Source organism: Cervus canadensis, chromosome 2 (genome assembly GCF_019320065.1).
Source record: "Cervus canadensis isolate Bull #8, Minnesota chromosome 2, ASM1932006v1, whole genome shotgun sequence".
Lineage (NCBI taxonomy): Eukaryota > Metazoa > Chordata > Mammalia > Artiodactyla > Cervidae > Cervus > Cervus canadensis.
The window spans coordinates 78,534,248-78,555,422 of record NC_057387.1 but is presented as its reverse complement, the minus strand read 5'-3'; the positions used below and the strand labels follow the sequence as shown (position 1 = coordinate 78,555,422).

The window sequence follows — 21,175 nt, the reverse complement described above, 5'->3', positions numbered from 1 at the left end:
TATTTACCTGTCTCCTTATAAGGAACTAAGCAATTAGTTTTACCCAGCTTAGCACCCTCTAAAACAGTGCCTAGAACACTCTGGGTGTTTAATAAAGTTTAAAAAGCTGAAGTGAAAACTATGAGACTATAGAAAAATTCGGAAAACTCAACAGTGGCCATAGGACTGGAAAACTTCACTTTTCATTCCAATCCCAAAGAAAGGCAATGCCAAAGAATGTTTAAACTACTGCACAATTGCACTCATCTCACATGCAAGCAAAGTAATGCTCAAAATTCTCCAAGCCAGGCTTCAGCAATACATGAATTGTGAACTTCCAGATGTTCAAGCTGGATTTAGAAAAGCAGAGGAAACAGAGATCAAATTGCCAACATCCGTTGGATCATCGAAAAAGCAAGAGAGTTTCAGAAAAAACCTACTTCTGCTTTATTGACTACACCAAAGCCTTTGACTGTGTAGATCACAACAAACTGTGAAAAATTCTTCAAGAGATGGGAATACCAGACCACCTTACCTGCCTCCTGAGAAGTCTATACGCAGGTCAAGAAACAACAGTTAGTGCTCGCTTCGGCAGCACATATACTAAAATTGGAACGATACAGAGAAGGACATGGAAGCAACCTAGATGCCCATCAGCAGACAAGTGGATAAGAAAGCTGTGGTACATATACAAAATGGAATATTACTCAGCCATTAAAAAGAATACATTTGAATCAGTTCTAATGAGATGGATGAAAGTGGAGCCCATTATACAGAGTGAAGTAAGCCAGAAAGATAAACACCAATACAGTATACTAATGCATATATATGGAATTTAGAAAGATGGTAATGATAACTCTATATGCAAGACAGAAAAAGAGACACAGATGTATAGAACAGAATTTTGGACTCTATGGGAGAAGGCGAGGGTGGGATGATCTGAGAGAACAGCATAGAAACATGTATATTATCAAGTGTGAAACAGATCGCCAGTCCAGGTTGGATGCATGAGACAAGTGCTCGGGGCTGGTGCACTGGGATGACCCAGAGGGATGGGACGGGGAGGGAGGTGGGAGGGGGGTTCGGGATGGGGAACACATGTAAATCCATGGCTGATTCATGTCAATGTATGGCAAAAACCACTACAATATTGTAAAGTAATTAGCCTCCAACTAATAAAAATAAATGAAAAATTTAAAAAAAAAACACAACAGTTTGACCTGGACATGGAACAATGCACTGGTTCCAAATTGGTAAAGGATTATGTCAAGGCTGTATTTTGTCATCCTACTTATTTAACTTATATGCAGAATACATCATGCAAAATGCTGGGCTGGATGAAGCACAAGAAGGAATCAAGATTGCCAAGAGAAATATCAATAACCTCAGATATGCAGATGAACACCACCCTTATAGCAGAAAGTGAAGAAGAACGAAAGAGCCTCTTGATAAAAGTGAAAGAGAGAGTGAAAAAGCTGGCTTAAAACTCAACATTCAAAAAACTAAGATCACGGCATCCAGTTCCATCACTTCATGGCAAATAGATGGGGAAACAATGGAAAAACAGTGGCAGACTTAATTTTCTTGGGCTCCAAAATCACTGCAGATGGTGACTGCAGCCATGAAATTAAAAGACACTTGCCTCTTTGAAGAATAGCTATGACCAACCTAGACAGCATGTTAAAAACAGACATCACTTTGCCAACAAAGGTCCGTATAGTCAAGGCTATGGTTTTTCCAGTGGTCATGTATGGATGTGAGAGTTGGACTGTGAAGAAAGCTGAGCACTGAAGAATTGATGCTTTTGAAGTGTGGTGTTGGAGAAGACTCTTGAGAGTCCCTTGGACTGCAAGGAGATCCAACCAGTCCATCCTAAAGGAGATCAGTCCTGGGTGTTCATTGGAAGGACTGATGCTGAAGCTGAAACTCCAATACTTTGGCCACCTCATGCAAAGAGTTGACTCATCAGAAAAGACCCTGATACTGGGAGGGATTGGGGGCAGGAGGAGAAGGGGATGACAGAGGATGAGATGGCTGGATGGCATCACCGACTTGATGGATATGGGTTTGGGTAAACTCTGGGAGTTGGTGATGGACAGGGAGGCCTGGCATGCTGTGATTCATGGGGTCGCAAAGAGTCACTGAACTGAAACTGAACTGAAATGTTCACATCTTCAATGTCTAAGATAATTCAGACAATGGCAGGGGGAGAAAGTAGAATGGAGAGACAAGTATAATAGTGGAGAGGAAAAAAAGGAGGTAAGAAACAAGGATGAACTTAGAGACTACCCAGTATATGAACTTTCCAAATGCTTATCAGAGTAAACTAACCTATAAGTGTTGTTGGTTTCTAATTGACTGAAAGAAGATAAGAAGTATACCTTTTTATCTATTACTGTCAAATAACCAGGTAAGTGCTTGCTGGGGAGGAAAAAAGTCTGAATCAACAGAAGAGTTCTAAATGTATATAACTTTTTCTTTAAGAGTCTAGTAACATCATTACTATCCGATTTGTTAAGTGGTAAGTTTAAAAACTACTACTGAATCATAATGCTCTCCTACTCTATGTTAAACTCTTCTTTTTAACAATGTTTTAATAAGACAACATGTTTACTTATCTCAAAGTAGTCTCTAATATGTCTTTAGCAAATCTGCAAAGGGCTGGTTCCAGAACTACACTTAAAACTCTTTACTATTACATAAATACAGTTACTATGAGAAGTAAATAACCTTTCCCACTATGGAGAAAAGACAAAACAACTTGATAAAAGAAGACATCTTAAAAAAAAAAGGAAAATATACATGGTACTGGGGCACCCCAGGTGGCACTAGTGGTAAAGAACCCACCTGCCACTGCAAGAGACTTAAGAGATGAGATGTAAGAGATGCAGGCTGGATCCTGGGCTGGGGAAGATCCCCTGGAGGAGAAGCCTGGCAGTGCATGGAGTAGGAGAGTCTGGACACAACTGGAGTGACTTAGCATGCACATACACACGGTATTAAAGCTCAAACTTGAACTTCCCCTGGTGGTCTAGTGGTTAAGACTTTGTGCTCCCAATGCAAGGAGCATGGGTTTGATTCCTGGTCAGGGAAGATCCCGCATGCCATGTGGTGCAGCCAAAAATAAATAAATTAAATAAAACTCAAACTTCACAAAGAAGTAAAAACAAAAGGTCTATTTCTCTACCGTTTCCAATCCCCAATCCCATTCCCCACATGACCACTTAATGTTTTCTTAGGGATCCTTCAAGAAAAAGATATGTGTATATCAGTGTGTATATAAGAAATTCTTAATTTTTAATACTCACATATAGTGCTCGCTTCGGCAGCACATATACTAAAATTAATACTCACATATAACATCATACATAACCTTTTCTTGGTATCTTACATTATACACTTAATATATCTTGAGAATCTTTCCATATTAGCACATAAAATTAATAATAATATTCTATCAATGTTTACCAAGCACTTACAATGTACCAGATATTGCTTAAAGTGTTAAATTTCTTATACCTCATTTAATCTTCAGAAAAACTCTATGAAGTGGGCACTATAAGAGGATACTGAAATTTCAAGAAGTTCAGGTCATATTAACCAATAAGGAATAAATAGCCCTAAGATCTAAACTTAGAGCACTTACTCTTAACCACTGTTCTCCTCTTATCTAACATTGAGTCCATGAAATGGATAAACTGCAACATATTTAACCACTCCCTCAGTTCAGTTCAGTTCAGTCACTCAGTCGAGTCCGACTCTTTGTGCCCCCATGAATTGCAGCATGCCAGGCCTCCCTGTCTATCACCAACTCCCAGAGTTTACTCAATCTCATGTCCATTGAGTCGGTGATGCCATCCAGCCATCTCATCCTCTGTCATCCCCTTCTCCTCCTGCCCCCAATCCCGCCCAGCATCAGGGTCTTTTCCAATGAGTCAACCCTTCGCATGAGGTGGTCAAAGTATTGGAGTTTCAGCTTCATCATCAGTCCTTCCAATCAACACCCAGGACTGATCTCCTTTAGGATAGACTGGTTGGATCTCCTTGCAGTCCAAGGGACTCTCAAAAGTCTTCTCCAACACCACAGTTCAAAAGCATCAATTCTTTGGCGCTCAGCTTTCTTCACAGTCCAACTCTCACATCCATACATGACCACTGCAAAAACCATAACCTTGACGAGATGGACCTTTGTTGGCAAAGTAATGTCTCTTCTTTTTAATATGCTATATAGGTTGGTCATAACTTTCCTTCCATGGAGTAAGCATCTTTTAATTTCATGGCTGCAATCACCATCTGCAGTGATTTTGGAGCCCAAAAAATAAAGTCTAACAGTGCTTTCATTGCTTCCCCATGTATTTCCCATGAAGTGATGGGACCAGATGCCATGATCTTAGTTTTCTGAATGTTCAGCTTTAAGCCAACTTTTTCACTCTTCTCTTTCACTTTCATCAAGAGGCTCTTTAGTTCTTCTTTGCTTTCTGCCATAAGGGTGGTGTTCATCTGCATATCTGAAGCTATTGATATTTCTCCCGGGAATCTTAATTCCAGCTTGTGCTTCATCCAGCCCAGCATTTCTCATGATGTACTCTGCATACATGTTAAATAAGCAGGGTGACAATATACAGCCTTGACCTACTTTTCCCTATTTGGAACCAGTCTGTTGTTCCATGTCCAGTTTAACTGTTGCTTCTTGACCTGCATATAGATTTCTCAGGATGCAGGTCAGGTGGTCTGGTATTCCCATCTCTTGAAGAATTTTCCACAGTTTGGTGTGATCCACACACTCAAAGGCTTTGCCAGAGTCAATAAAGCAAAAGTAGATGTTTTTCTAGAACGCTACTGCTTTTTCAATGATCCAACATATGTTGGCACTTTGATCTCTGGTTCCTCTGCTTTTCTAAATCCAGCCTGAACATCTGGAAGTTCACGGTTCACATGCTGTTGAAGCCTGGCTTGGAAAATTTTGAGCATTACGTTGCTAGCGTGTGGGATGAGTGCAATTGTGCAGTAGTTTGAACATTTTTTGGCGGTGCCTTTCTTTGGGATTGAAATGAAAACTGACCTTTTCTGGCCCTGTGGCCACTGCTGAGTTTTCCAAATTTGCTGGCATATTGAGTGCAGCACTTTCACAGCATCATCTTTCAGGATTTGAAATAGTTCAACCGGAAATCCATCACCTCCACTAGCTTTGTTTGTAGTGATGCTTCCTAAGGCCCACTTGACTTCACACTCCAGGATGTCTGGCTCTAGGTGAGTGATCACACCATCATGGTTATCTGGGTCATGAACATTATCTGTAACATTATCTGTTACATTACATCATCTGTAGGCAGGTAATAGTTAAATGTTTAACTTAAACTTTGATAGTTAGCTTAAATAGTTAAACTTAACAGCGATATGCTTTCCTCCTTAAGACTGGAATGAAAGCAAGGACGTGCATTGTCACCATTCCTATTCAACACTATACTGAAGGATCCAGGCAGTGGAATTAGGGAAGGGAGAAGAGGCGGAAGGAAGGAAAGAAGGAAGAAAGGGAGAAGGAAAGGGAAAGAGGGAGAGAAAGGAGGGGAGGAAAGGGAAGAAATTAAAGGCAATAAGATTGGAAAGGAAGAAATAAACTCTTTAGTCACAGACAATATATCCTATAAGCAGAAAAGTTTAAGGAATCCACCAAACATTTCTAGAATTAATAAATGAGTTCAGCAAGGTCAGAAGATACAAATTTAACATTCAAAATTCAATTGCATTTCTATATACTAGCAATAAACTCACCAAAAATAATTCTTTAATTCCATTCATGATAACATCAAAAACAATAAAATACTTAAAATTAGATTTAACAAAATTGTAAGACTTTCACACTGAAAACTTTAAAATTTTACTAAGAGAAATCAATAAATTTCTAAATAAATTAAGACACAGCCTGTTTTCATGGATCTGAAGACTTAATATTGCTGATGGCAACTCCCTCCAAGCTAATCTACAGATTCAGTGTAATGCCTATCAAAATCCTAAAAGAACAGTTGCAGAATTGGCAAAATTCATGTTGATACTGATCCTAAAATGCTTACAGAAATGTAAAAAACAATTTTAACAAAGAAAAAAAAAGTTGAAAGACTTATACTTCCAGCTATCAAATTTTACTGTAAAGTAACAATGATCAGATGATATTGCAAGGACAGATATACAGATACATGATTTTTGACAAGGTATGAAGGCAATTCAATGAGAAGATGGTCTTTCCCACAAAGACTACTGCAACAACTGAACATTCACATGCAAAAGATGAATTTAGACCCTCATCTCACACTATGCACAAAAATTAATGAAAAATGGATCATAAACCAAAAGTAAAAGCTAAAACTTCTAGAAGAAAACAGAGAAGGAAACCCTAAGCATGAATTATGCAGTCTTAGATAACAACGCCAAAATCATAATCCACAAAAAGAAAATTACTGAATTAGACTTCATCAAAATTTAAAGTCTTTGTGCTTCAAAATTCACCATTAAGAAAATGAAAAAACAAACCAGACAGGAGAAAATATTTGCAAATCATTTATCTAATAAAGGACCTATATCTAAAATGTATAAAGAATTCTTGCAACTCAAAAACAAGATAAATAATCCAATTCAAAAATGAGCAAAAGATTTTAATAGATATTTCACCAATAAGATATGCAAATGGTTAATAAGCAAAGGAACAATATCACTAATCATTAAGGAAATGCAAATCAAAACCACAATGAAATGCCACTTCACTAGTACCAATACATGACAAGCTTTGAAAAGTTATGCTAAGTGGAAGAAGCCAGACACAGACGGCCATGTATTATATGATTCCACTTATATGATACTTTCAGAAAAGGCAAATTTAGAGAGAAAGTGACAGACTTAAAAGTATATTAGGGGTTGCCGCAGCTTGGGGTGGGACTAGGGAGTGACTATAAACTGGCACAAGTGATCCTAGGTGGGAATGAACAAGGTCTAAAACAGGATTCTGAGTGATGGTTTCACAACTTTGTAAATCTACTAAAAATCACTGAATGATACACTTAAAATGAATTAAGTATATGGTATGTAAAGCATAGCTCAATAAAGTTGTCCTATTTTGTTTAAAGAAAAAAAAAAAAGAGAGAGGACTTCCCAGGTGGTTCAGTGGTTAAGAATCTGCCTGCCAACGCAGGGGACACGGATTTGACCCAGGAGGACTCCACGCGCCATGGAGCAGCCAAGCCTGTGCGCCATAGCTACTGGGCCTGCGCTCTAGATCCTGTGTTCCACCACAAGAGAAGCTACCGCAATAAGAAGCCCGTGAACCACAACTACAGAGCGGACCCCACTCACTGCAACTACAGAAAGCCCATGTGCAGCAACGAAGACCCAGGGCAGCCAAAAATAAATAAATAAAATAGAAACATAATAACTATAAAAATTAACATAAATGTTAAAAAAAAAATTTTTTAAGAGTTTGGATATGATTGGAACTACTCTGTGTAGATAAGAGGAAGAAACTGCTTACGGTGAGTAAAAGAATGCTGATGATGGCAAAAAGAGAAGAGTTGGGGTGAAGTCACTAAGAAAGCTTTGGACCCTGAGACCCCTTACCACCATCCCTGTATCTTTAGCGAAGTTTATGAAAATCAATAATAGGCTGATACACGCAGAGGAGCTGAGTTTCCTGCTGTCACAGGACAAATCCGGAACACCGAAGGGTGAGGCAGGAGTGCAGGTGCAGAAAGCAGCAGGGGAAAGCCAGAAAACAAGATCCAAGCAGCCCTCCTTGGGAGCTGCTGAGTTGGCATCAAGTGAAAGCCACTCAGTCGTGTCTGACTCTTTGCGACCCCATGGCCTTAATCCATGGAATTCTCCAGGCCAGAATACTGAAGTGGGTAGCTGTTCCCTTCTCCAGAGGATCTTCCCAACCCAGGGATCAAACCCAGGTCTTGAGCATTGCAGGCAGATTCTCTACCAGCTGAGTCACCAGGAAAGCCCAGAGTTGGCATTAAGGTGAGAGCTAAACTTAACAAAGTTAAGAGATGGGATCCACAGCTGACATCAGGTTAACCTGGTTTTCTTTTTGTACTTCACCAGTTACATTTAAATTTTAGCAGGCAGTAGAGCGGACTATACAGCTATATATTTAAATGATTATAGTGAGGCTACACAACTTCAAACGACTAATTTCAAAGAATATCAGTTGTTTTGGGGACCAGCTCTCTGATCCTCCTTCTTTTGGTTATAAACTCCTTTTTGATAAGGAACTCATTCTTTGAGGTTGAGTGTTGTTGACACCATAGTATCTCTCCCCCAAGCCATAGAGGACATACTACCCAGGACTGGTCAGAGTCTCCTGCATCCCTAAATATAATAATTGGTTCAAGGAAGGATCACAGTAATGTGATCCAAGCCAGACCAATAACTGAGTTCCTAAACCTTTTCTGCCACAACCAAACTTGCAGGATGGGAGCCTGGGACTGCCAGTTCCCACTGTTAACCTTTTGTTACACTCTGTGGAAAATCTAGCCAAGACAAGAAGAAGCCTATAATAATATCACTGGACTGAATTAACCACTGGATTGAATGTACTCAGTTACATTAGTCAGCACCTTTTTGTATGTGCAAATTAATCTGATTTGAGGTTCTGTCGCTTGAAACCAAGAAATCTCTTCTATAAAAGGCCACTGAAAAAGTAGTGGGACATCTCGAGTGGTTGACAAAGGGGTCCAAAAGATGCAACCCAGAAAGGAAAGGGAACTAACTCTGAATTAGGAAGATTCAGGAGAAAAGCAAGTAGATAAACTTCCTCTTCTTTCAGAGTCCCATCTACAGATCTGAGGAAATGTCTGCTGTCCAATGATATCCTGTATGGCCTAGCAAGCACACAAGCCAAACAATCTCTTCCTAGCCCTTTGTGAAGCAGAGGCCAACGAGATAACATATTACCTTACATTGTTTCCCATCTTTCTCTGCTTCACTTCCCTTTTCTCTTCTAATGCTCTAGGATTATAGCTCCCAGAAAAAGTCTCAACTCTATCTTTGTCTCAGTATCTGTTTTCTAGGGGACCCAAACCGAAAGAGATCTACAAAAACCTGCAGTAACTGTAAGGCTTAATACTAAGTGAAAATACTTTGAGATTATAAACAAACTGAGCATGTTGTTGTTCAGTTGCTATATTGTGTCCAACTCTTTGCAACCCCATGGACTGCAGTGTACCAGGTTCCCCTGTTCTTCACCATCTCCCAGAGTTTGTTGAGATTCATTTCACTGAGTTGGTGATGCTATCTAACCATCTTATCTTCTGCTGCCCCCTTTTCCTTTTGCATTCAGCATCAGGGTCTTTTCCAATGAGTCAGCTCTTCACATCAGGTGGCCAAAGTATTGGAGCTTCAGCTTCAGCATCAGTCCTTCCAATGAATATTCAGGACTGATTTCCTTTACAATTGATTAGTTTGATCTGCTTGCAGTGCAGGGGACTCTCAAGAGTCTTCTCTAGCACCACAATTCAAAAGCATCAATTCTTCAATGCTCAGCTTTCTTTATGGTCCAATTCTCACATCTGTACATGACAAGTGGAAAAACCAGAGCTTTGACTATATGGACCTTTGTCAGCAAAGTGATGACACTCAATATTAATACAATGTTGAATAGAAATGATATTAAAAATCTATACAGGTAATACAAGGTAATAATCTGCAGATCAACACAAAAAAATAAACCAGCTACAAGTTTTGAAAAGATACAACAAAAGTCCTTGATTTTCATATGATACAGCTATGTACATAGAATAAACAAGGCCACAGGGCAGTAAGTAGGTTGACTGCAGCCTAATCTTCCACTTCAGCTTAGTCTGTCCTGTAACAGAGGTTTATCAAGTACAAAGTTGGAATATTAAGCCTTCTGAAAAAGACTGACCCTGTATTTTCCTGAGAAAGTATAACAGTTCTGGTTGAATCAGTCCCACAATGCTGTTACATAACAGCTTGAGGACCATCCAGAGTTGAAAAGCCTGTGCCCATTTTAAAGAATCAAGGATTATTATTAAATTTCAATTAAAAAAAATTTTTCCTGGGTAAAGAGTATAATTGTTTTTATTAATTAATTATTTTATTAATTATTATTTTATTAATATTTTCTTCAAGGTATGCTTTCATTTTTTAATTGTAGAGAAAAAGTATAAATAAGAAGCAAAACAAAACATACAGACTAAAAGTAAAAAACTGGAGCAGACATTATCAGTGTAAAATAGCAACCAATGTCTATAACTAAGTAAAATTATAAACTGTCAGTACATTCTGCCCCTTAAAACCAATTCCTTTGTGCAAAATTAATTTGATATAACAAATCTGGAGGGCAAGGCTACCCTTCGCTGTACCTAGGTCTATATTTTTTCTTTTTTTTAATTTATTTTAATTGGAGGCTAATTACTTTACAATATTGTGGTAGTTTTTGCCATATATTCACATGAATCAGCCATGAGTGTACATGTGTTCCCCATTCCTCCCTCCTACCTCGCGTCCCATCCCATCCCTCAGGGTCATCCCAGTGCACCAGCCCTGAGCATCCTGTCTCATAAAAGAAAAAAAAAATACAAAGGAATACACATTTTTAGATTTAACAAGAGTTTAGCACGATATATCATTATTTATTAGTCACTAAGTCATGTCTGACTCTTTTGTGATCCCATGGACTATAGACCCCAGGCTCCTCTGTCCATGGGATTCTCCAGGCAAGAATACTGGAGTGGGTTGCCATTTCTTTCTCCAGGGTATCCTCTCAACCCAGGGATTGAACCCATGTCTCCTACACTGGCAGGTAGATTCTCTACCACTGAGTCACCTGGGAAGCCCAGCAAGGTGTATCACTGATATATACCTAAAAATAAATCTAACAAAAGATATTCAAAACCTTGCAGAGAAAACCATAAAATTTCATTGTGTGATATAAAGACGTAAATAAATGGAGACACACACCACAATCATGAATCAGAAAGTCAATAATATAAGAATATCATTTCTCCCCCAAATTGATGCATATATTCAAAGCAATCCCAATCAAATTCTAAAAGGATTTGGCAGTTTCGCATTTTGGGGTTTTTTGTTTTGTTTTGTTTTTTGGAGGACCTGAGGACCATCCAGAATTGAAAAGCCTGTGCCCATTTCAAAGAATCAAGGATTATTATTAAATTTTGGTAAAAAAAAAAAAATTTTTTTTTTAAGAAAATGCAAAGTGGGTTGCCATTTTGTAGACGGTAAAAAGTATAGTTGCTTTACAATTTATCTTAGTTTCTGTTGTATAGCAAAGTGAATCAGCCACACATACACATATAACCCTTCTTTCCTGGATTTCCTTCCCATTTAGGTCACCAAAGATTTGGGCGTTTTTGTTTGTTTTTGGTAGATTCTAAAATATACACAGAAATTCAAAATGCTAAGAGCAGCTAAGACACTTTTTTTAAGGTGGAAAGAGTTATCCTACCAAATTCCAAAGCTTAGTATAATGAAAACTGTTTATAATTAATGAAAAGATGTATAACCAGATCAATGGAACAAAATAGAGGCCATAAAAAAGACCCACAAATAAGAGCACACACATATATTATAGAGATGGCAGGACAGATCAATAAATAGCTAAAGGAGAATCCATTCTGAAAAAAATAAAATTTCACTCCATACACATATCAAGTCCAGGTGGAATATAAACCTAAATACAAAGGAGGTAATTACAAAGTTTATGATAAATATATGATATATTAATGACCTCAGGGTAATAAAATATTTCTTAAATAAGACCCCAAAAGTACCATACATTTTTAAAAAAAAAAAACTGTTACACAGCATTAAAGCTTAGTTTTCGAAAGATTCCAGAAAAAGAATTAAAAACAAACCATAGTGTATGAAGATATTTGCAAAATATAAAATCAATAAATAACTAATCTACTAAATATATGGAAGGTACTCACAAAAATCAATAAGAAAAAGAACCCAAAGGGAAGGAACAAAGAAAGAAAATGGCAAACTATTTAATTAGGTAATTTACAAAAGAGTAAATTCAAATAATCAATAAACATACAAAAACAGGGCTCAATCTCATTAGTAATCAAATAAATATGTGTTAAAATTTTTACAATAAGATAGCACCATGTATTCATCAGACTGGCAAAAATGAGAAAGTTGGCAAAACCAAGTGATGGTAACTATGTAAAGCAACACTGTGGAAGTGTAAATTTGTACATCTATCTTAGAAAAGTTTGGCATTGCCTAACAAATTTGACAATAAATAAAATTGCTGCTGCTGCTAAGTCGCTTCAGTCCTGTCAAACTCTGTGCAACCCCATAGACGGCAGCCCACCAGGCTTCCCCGTCCCTGGGATTCTCCAGGCAAGAACACTGGAGTGGGCTGCCATTCCCTTCTCCAATGCAGAAAAGTGAAAAGTGAAAGTGAAGTCGCTCATTGTGTCCTACTCTTAGCGACCCCAAATTGCTACAACAAGCAATAAAGACCCAGCAACTCCACACCCGAGTATACCCTAGAAAAACTCATGAACCTATGTACCAGAATATATGTGTAGGAATGCTCATAGCAGCATTGTTTCTAATAGTCAAAAAACTGGAAACAACCCAAATGCCCATCTACTGTAGAATGGAAAATTGTGATTATGTTTATACAATGAAAAATATTAAGCAATGAAAATGAATGAACTTCAACTGCTTGTAACATCATGGCTGAATCTCACAGATACAATTTTGGCAAAAGAAGATAGAACAGCATACAAACATACAGTATGATTTGATTTAAATGAATTAAAAAATTTTCTAAATTAAATTACTTATGGATGCATTCATAGGTAGTAAAAATAAAGAAAAGCAAGGAAATGGTTATCCCAAATGTCAGGACAGCAGCTTGGAGTACTCTGAAGCAAAGGGTAAGATTTAAAAGAGAAAAGGTAGCATACATCAAAAAGAGAACTGTTACAGAGATGGAAATGAGAAGAGCATTGTGGGGGTAAAATGAAAACACCAGATTGACTGGTCCAAAACGTAGGCTCAAGAATAAGCAACAAGAGAAAGACCAGATTATCAATGACTTTTAAAATGCAAGCAGGAGTTTGGATTTAACCCCGTAAGAAGTCACAATGTACACATTTTTTAACATAAGTACGCCATGATAAAAGCTGTGTTTTAGGGAGACTTCATTTGAAACACATTTGAATTAGAGGAGGAGGGACTAGATAACCTACAAACTTACTGTGGTTATCTGTAAGTGAAGTTATGAAAGGTGATTCAGGTGGCAGGAGGGTATTCATTCATACACTTTTTAGATGTCCAGTTTACACAAGATCATGTGCTAAGCAGTGGAGATAAAAAAGACCTAGTGGCGTGTGTGCTCAGTTGTGTCCGACTCTTTGCAACCCCCTGGACTGTAGCTTACCAGGTTCCTCTGCCCATGGAATTATAAAGATTAGATGGTGAAGTAAGAAAGGAGTTCTTCACTTATACTTTTGAAGACCCATCAATGTGGGTGAGTTGAGGATAAGGAGGGATTATTGATGTGTAGTTGCTAAGTTGTGTCCAACTCTTTTGCAACCCCGTGGACTGTACAGGAGTACAGACATGGGATTTTCCAGGCAAAAATACTGGAATAGGTTGCCAATTCCTACTCCAGGGGATTTTCTCAACCCTGGGATCAAACTGGCATCTCCTGCACTGCCAGGCAGATTCTTTAGCACTGTGGCACCTGGGAAGCCCAAAAAGACCTAGACCAGTCCTCAAAGAGCTCTGAAAGCAGTATAAAAGGGGGGGAAACGGAGAAAGGAGAGCAAGCATGAGAAATTTAAAAAAAAAAGAAAAAAAAACTGTAGCACATGAAATCAGTGATGAACAAAAGAAAAAAGTCAACCATTCCTAACTCTCAAGAGGTCTTCAATTCAAGTACACATAAGGAGCATGGTAAGCACTGCCATATGGCTACAAGATTGATGAGAAGGAGAACAAGCAGGAAGTAGTTGTGACTATACCACATACATGTGAGAAAGGTGACTATAAAAGAAAAAGGAAAAAAAAAAAAAAAGGAATGACTGGTTGGCAGCTAGAAATGCCAGAAGACTCGACAGTTCTTTGTTTTATGATGAGAAAGGCATGATAAGTCTATGGCTTAAGGGAAACATCCATGAAAAAGAACAGACTGAAGATGCTACAAACGAAAGGGAAAATTGTCAGATCAAGGTTGGGAGTAGATGGCAAAATACAGGGTTCAAAACTCAATAAAATAGGTAAGTTTTAGGGACAAGACACGTTTTGGGTTCAAGAGAAGGACGGTTGAATGACATACTGGGACAGTCATATGTCAAGGTTAAAATGAAGGACTCATGTGGTATGGAGGCTTCCCATATGCTAACAGTAAATAAACTACCTGCCAATGTAGGAGATATAAAAGATGCAGGTTCAATTCCTCGGTCAGGAAGATCCCCTGAAGGAGGGCATGGCAACCCGCTCCAGTATTCTTGCCTGGAGAATTCCATGGACAGAGGAGCCTAGCGGGCTACAGTCCATGGGGTCCCGAAGAGCCAGACACAACTGCAGTGACTCAGCGCCGCACAGCACCATGTGATATGGCCCCCAAATTTTCAGTAAAAGATGGATAGGTAAACAAAGACGGTAAATAAGAGAAATTATTTGGAATAAACCTCATTTCAAATGAGAAGACATTAATTAATAAAGGATCAAGTCTGGACTACTCTAGTCTCCTTCTAACACTACTCTGCAGCTCAGGAGCAAGAAATAGGTTAGATATTCAGCATTAACAGTTAGGGAGATGAGTACACAGAAGGTCAGGGAGGTGGTATATGTGTCTAAAGTAATGAAACAGGCAGCACTGAGATAGTTGATACTATGTGGAAATGATTTACTTTGCTCAGGAGTGAGAAAATAAATTGAACAAAGTAGATGAAAAGATTGGGCCTATCCAGCCAGGGTTATGAACAGATTCAAGACTAAAAACAACTGAGGTTATAAATAAGCCTATATCCAGAAAATCCTACCCATGTAAGATTTTCCTCAGAAATAAAGATCTGATGAAGTCTTTCATTAAATTCTGCTTCTTGGGCAGCAAAATGATACCAAATTAACAAAGATTAAGAAAGCAAGGGTAACTCTGGGGATACTAATAGCAGCACTGTTAGAAAATCTAGAGCTACCACAGAAAATATCTTGCAGAAAGAAAATACAAATAGTAAGGGTTTAATATCTGAAATCAGAGGACTAGGATTTGAGCCTCAAATAATCTCATTCTCTTAGTAGGCCTCAGTTCTGCATCTAGATTATAGGAATGGTAAATAACATAGGAATAATAACAGCAGCTAACATTTTTTGAATGCTTATGTTTTAGGCACAGGTTTGTGTTTTACATATATTATCTCATTTAATCCTCAAAGTAAACCTATAGAGGTTTCCAGCTCCACTTTACTGATAAGCAAACCAAGATAAAGAGGTTAGATCAACTTCCCAGAATTACACAGCTATTATTCGTATAAGCAGAATTTCAACCTGAGCGATGTGACCTAGAGCCTACATTCTGTTCTATGTTCTTCTGCCTTCTGGGTTATGAAGATGAGAATGTGGTAAAAAGTGTTTTAAGTATACACAAATGTTCATCATTACAGCTGAATATCAAGTGACAGGACAAAATAATCCAAACAAAATCCTAGATCGTTTATCTACAAACAACATTCCATAAACTGCACCTATTATACGTTTCTGTTGTTCAGTCACTAAGTCGTGTCCGACTCTTTGTGACCCTATAAACTGCAGCCCGCCGGGCTCCTCTGTCCAAGGGATTCTCCAGGCAAGAATACTGGAGTCAGCTGCCATTTCTTCCTCCATGAAATCTTCCTGGACCAGGGATTGAATCCACATCTCCTGCACTGGCAGGTGGATTTTTTACCACTGAGCCACCTGGGAAGCTCATTATATATGAGGGAGCGATTACAAAGGTTAACAAAGCATATGTCTTGTTCTCCAAAAGCGGGGAGAACAGACAAGAGGCAATATTTGACATGAAGTCTGCTTTTCTATGATGAGCTGAGGTTAGTAGTGCAATCAGTGATACAGAATAAAGAGCTTCAAGAAATCACCAAATCACAGCCTCAAAAAACAACAGCACTAAAAGCAAAGGGTTAGGAAGTAACTGAGCCAGAAAATGGACCAGTATAATTCTTTTTAAAGTAAAGGTTTTTAAAAAACCATAAACCTTTGAAAATGAAAAATAAGTTTTCAGATAGCAACAGGCTTTTCACAGAGCAACAAAGCTCATACACGTACATCATAAAAAGGATTATTACTTCCAAGAAATGGTCCTAAGCCATTTTATAAATCCCACAATAATTTTTAAAAAGTGATACTTACTGGGCACTCATTATCAAAAAAGCACTTATAAGCACTTCACAGGTACGAATTTATTTAACTCTTACAACCATCCTGTAAGGTGAGTCCATATACCATTAACTCCATTTTATAGATAGGGAAAATGAGGTAAAACTGTGGGGAAATAATTTGCCCAAGTTTACTCTATGGGGGGCAGTGCTAGGATGTCAAACCAGGCAGTTTGTTTCCAAACTATACTATACTTCCCCTGGTAGGAAATTAAGAAGCAGAACAGGAATTTACTCAGCCATATTTGATAAGCAGGAGGAAAGTACCTTTCATTTACTATGACCAGATAAGCTGTTCTTTCCTTGGTCTTCCCTCCAAATTAAGTCCGAGCATTCCTCCTGAACTCTCTCTCTCCTGAACTCTTTAACTGCAGTCTACTTGCTGATTACTCCCAAATCTAGACCTCCAACTCAATCTGTCTTCTGCACCTTAAACCTGTACCAACATATATTATCTCCATTAACATCTCCATTACACCTCACTTCCCAGCCTCAGGCCCTTTCCTCATGCATGCCCTTACCTCAACAATTGCCTCTAACCCAGTTGCCCAAATCAGAAACTTGGATGTCCTCCCAGACTCTTCAGTCTTCCTCACCTTCCACATCCAAACAATCATCAATTACTGCACGCCTACGTCTAAATATCTCCCCAATCAATTCCTGTATCTTCATTTCTATTGCCTCATGTACTTTACAAGGCAATGTTAATTTGAATTTTTTGTTTTGCAAAACTGGTTATCTTTTTTTCTTGTGTTTTGTCATGTCTATCTTAGGACAAATTCCATGACTGGAGAACAGACATTGTATATATTTCATACCTAACTCCCTAAGGTGCACTTTCTTGATCAGCACAGTGTTCTCAGAGATAAGCTTTTGGCTCTATTTAAGAGAAATTAATACTTAGCATGCATGTCAAGTAATATCTATTTTTAAACGGCACTACCTTCAGAAACAAGATCAAATTATTTTACAAAAAAAGAACAAAAGTAATAATTTCCTATTAAGTAATAAATTCCTATTAAGTCTATCACAGCTCCCTAGATTATACTAATTATTGTAAGAGTTCAGTGATAGCTAGCAGGAGCCAGACACCATACTAAAACTTTTACACAAATTATGCCACAATGTTTACAACTCTATGAGCTGGGTACCCTTTTTTGGTTTGTTTTTACCCATTATCCAGATCAGCTTAAAACTAAAGCTTAAGAGAACTTTATCAATTTGGCCAAGGTGTCAACTTAGAAAGTAACAATCAGGATTTCAGCCCATGTCATAGACTGAGCCTCTATGCTCTTAAGTATTTGCTATTTTGCCTCCTAAGGAGGAAATGAAATATGTTTTAAAGTTCGAAAGAAAAAAAAAAAAAGCACAAAGCTTAAAGAGATGTTAGTTTTAAATGAAAAACATAATCAAAATAGAGTAACACTATGGAAGTTCAGATAGTTAAGAAAGGACCTGTTTGGCAGGTAAAAAAAATCTTTAAGAAATAACAGTAAACTAAAAAGATCCAGAATCAAGGAAATATAATTATCGGAAAAGCAATATATTCGAATGCTTCTTTCTTTTCTTGCGACTTCATAATTAACAGAATGTCTAGTGTCGTATACATTTGTCTATTTCGCAATCAAGGTCTACAAATACTAGAATTCTCCCCCGCAATTCAATTTTTAGTTTTAGAAGGGAGAAAGGCGGCAACGTTCTCACCACAAGTAGGTAAAAGAAAACTCAGCTTTGATCGCTTACTTTTTACATCTAGACTCCTAAAACACGAGTCAAAGGGCCGGCGTATAAAGAACACTGCCTATCATCCATCTTTCTCCGGAGCTACAGGAAACACAGGGTAATTCGCATTCACGCGCTACTAAGATCAAGCTCCAGCGTACAATTCCGCAGATCCTGCAGCTGCACACCGAGGTGCAGAGCACAGGGTCTCAACTTTTGGTTCTGACCGTATGTTTTCCATTCTGGGTGCACGCGCCCACTCTGACCAAGACCCCTGGGTGCAAAGAGGATTCGTGTCAGATTCCTGGGAAGGGTGAAGGGGCGTGAAGGAGGGGCGGCCTCCCTCCTCCGCCGGGAGTCCGCCGCGCAACGAACCTTTTGTTGGGGTGGAGACGAGGGCGGACCCCCCGCACCCTCCTGGTGAGAACCGAGGGTGGGAGGACAGAGGGAAAGGGCCCCGGCCAGCCCGGGGGTGGGAACACAAAGAATTCGGGAAGCGTCGAGCGGCCGGCCGCCGAGCTTACCCCGCCTGCCTTTCAATAAGCCGCCGCCAAACTCCAGGCCCGGGCGGCCGAGGAGCCGGCGGAGCTGGGCGCGCGGGGCTCTCTGCGCCCTCGGGGTAGGCGAGGGCTGAGGGCCGAGGCAGAAGCGCCGCGCGAGGCCTCGGCAGCCCCGGCTAGTCCCCTCGGCCGCCCCGGCGAGTCCCCTCGGCCCCTCCGCCCAGCAGCCGACCAGGCCGCGGGATCCCGGCGCCCCCGTCGCCACACCCACCCGCCTCCTAGGCCGGGCCCGGGAGGACTCTCTGGCTCTTCCTCTGGCTGCGGCGGCGCGCCACACGCCCCAGATTTACCTGCTGATCTTCTGGGCGAAGGCGCGGCGCTCGGCCATGGCTGCTAAGGCGGCGGCGGCGGTCTGGGCGCGGACGGGCGGGCGGGCGCGTGCCTCCTCGCTCGCGATCCCTCCCTCGCCGCCTCCTCCAGTCCCCGCTCCGGACCCGGGAGGCTGGGGCTGGCGGCCGGAGCCGGGAACGAGCCCAGCCGTAATGCTCCTTAGAGGCGCGCAGCAAGAAACCGCACCTCCCCCAGCGCGTCGATCCCCTCAGGAACCCGGGCTTCAGAACGCAGCTCCGGCCCGCGGGAGCCAAGAGGAAGAATGGGGAGTGGAGGGACGCAGCCGCCGGCCGTGACCGCATGGCTGCCGCGGGGCCCACATGATCAGAAGGACGCAGAGAGGGGCCAGCGACCTGGCGAGGCTCAGGAAAATAAGATAACCGAGCGCGTGGCGGGGAGCCTGGCTCTCCCAAAAAGGAAGGGAAGGAAATGGAAGTTAGGCTTGGCCGAGGGGGCTGTGCTCTGCCCCCGGGATGACTGGGTCCGTGTTCTTGCAACGCCCATCTCCCGGCAGTTGAAAGCATTTTCTGTTCTGCTGCGACCTTGTGAATGGGGTCTCCGCGCTTCCCGAATTCTGTGTGTTAAGTAAAATCTTACTTAATCTTCACAACAGCTCTTGAAAATAAATTGTTATTATCCCTATTTTAGAGAAAAGGAATTTGGTTCAGAGAAAAACTAAGCGAGTGGCCCTAGGTCACACAGATGGTAACCTCCTAAACCCAAACTCAAACCCAGAGCCCAAGCCTTTTCTTTGAGGACAAGTGTTTCTGCGGTAATAAGACTCTTCCTGAATCTATTTCTTTCGCCTTTTGAATCTCATTTTCCATTTGTATGTGTTGAACCAGATGAGTTCTAATGTACTTTGCCATTTTGACATTCTGCTAAGTAATCTGAATGTTTACCTGTCAAACTGATCTTGCCCATCAAGTCTATAAAATAGGGACTGGTGGAAATCCTGTTTGATTATTCTGTTGTAATCCCATAGTGTCTAGTGTATTTGGCTCCTAATGCATATTTGCTGATTACTAATGTTACGGTGAAACTAAGAAAAAATACCTTAATTTTAGTAGCTTTCTCTTAACTGTTGCAAGACTTTAATATGTATATTTGTGTGCATGCACACGTGTGTGTGCTCAGTTGTGTCTGACTCTGCAACCCCATGGACTGTAGCCCGACAGATTCCTCAATCCATGGTATTTTCCAGGCAAGAATACCGGAGTGGGATGCCAGTTCCTACTCCAGGGGATCTTCCTGACCCCGGGATCATCCCCATGTCTCTTGCGCCTCTTGCATTGGCAGACGGATTGTCACCATTGTGCAACCTGGGAAGCCCTCCCTCTCTTTTACAACTGGCAAATTATCAACATGGAGTTAGGTCACCTGTAGAGTCACACACTGAGTCAGAGATAAAAGCCTCAGTTAGTCAGATCCATAACTTCCTGTTTTATCTTCTTCTAACCGCTGTGGAAGACTTCATTCATTTGTATAACAATGCTCATTCCTATAGAGAGTCTATTCCAAAATGTACATATGTAGCCTCTCCCCAAGTGTAGTCCAAAGTGTAGTCCGTATAGTCCAAACTGCTGCTCTCAGGAAGTTTGAGTTTGTTGGCAAACATGAAACAGCCTCTCAAAGAACCATTAGTCAAGACTAACACTGTATCTTAGCCTTTAAGACCGTCCACCCATGATATGAACCTAATCACATGCTGCCACCTCCTTACTTTGTGACCTTGGGCAAGTTACTTGATCTCAACTCTAAAATAGGGTAATAACTGTACCTACTTGAAAGAGTATCGTGAGGATTTGTTAATTCACATACAATTCTTAGAACAGGGCCTGGCATATGGTTAAGTACTACATGTATTAGCTGCTGTTAATATTATTACTCTTATTATCATTATTCATCCTACGTTTAAGCTTGTCCTGGGTGCTCGATAGTCACTGAATCGTTTGTCTGCTCTCATGCTGCCAGCCAGATGTTATATGCCTTTATCTCTGCTCTCCAAACATCTTTTCACTACTCTCTCAGAGAACTAACCGCATTCTGCTTTGAATGGTTCTTTGTGTACATGACTCACTAGCTGCCAAAGTGTCTGAAAGGACATTACATGCACTGTGCAGCTTGCTGGGAACATTTAGAGCCGGAAGAGGACAA

At 40.2% G+C, this 21,175-nt stretch overlaps 1 protein-coding gene across 5 annotated transcripts in view; it reads right to left on the bottom strand.

Moving 5' to 3' along the window:
- DOCK7 (dedicator of cytokinesis 7) overlaps positions 1-19,154 on the bottom strand; it is a 184,372-nt gene extending 165,218 nt beyond the window's left edge. For all 5 annotated transcript variants that reach the window (XM_043461118.1, XM_043461119.1, XM_043461120.1 and 2 more), the window contains exon 1: positions 18,979-19,154. In XM_043461118.1, the coding sequence (XP_043317053.1) occupies positions 18,979-19,016 (38 nt within the window). In that variant the 5' untranslated portion in view covers positions 19,017-19,154. The remainder of the gene's footprint in view (positions 1-18,978) is intronic.
- Between the last annotated feature and the right edge of the window lie 2,021 nt (positions 19,155-21,175).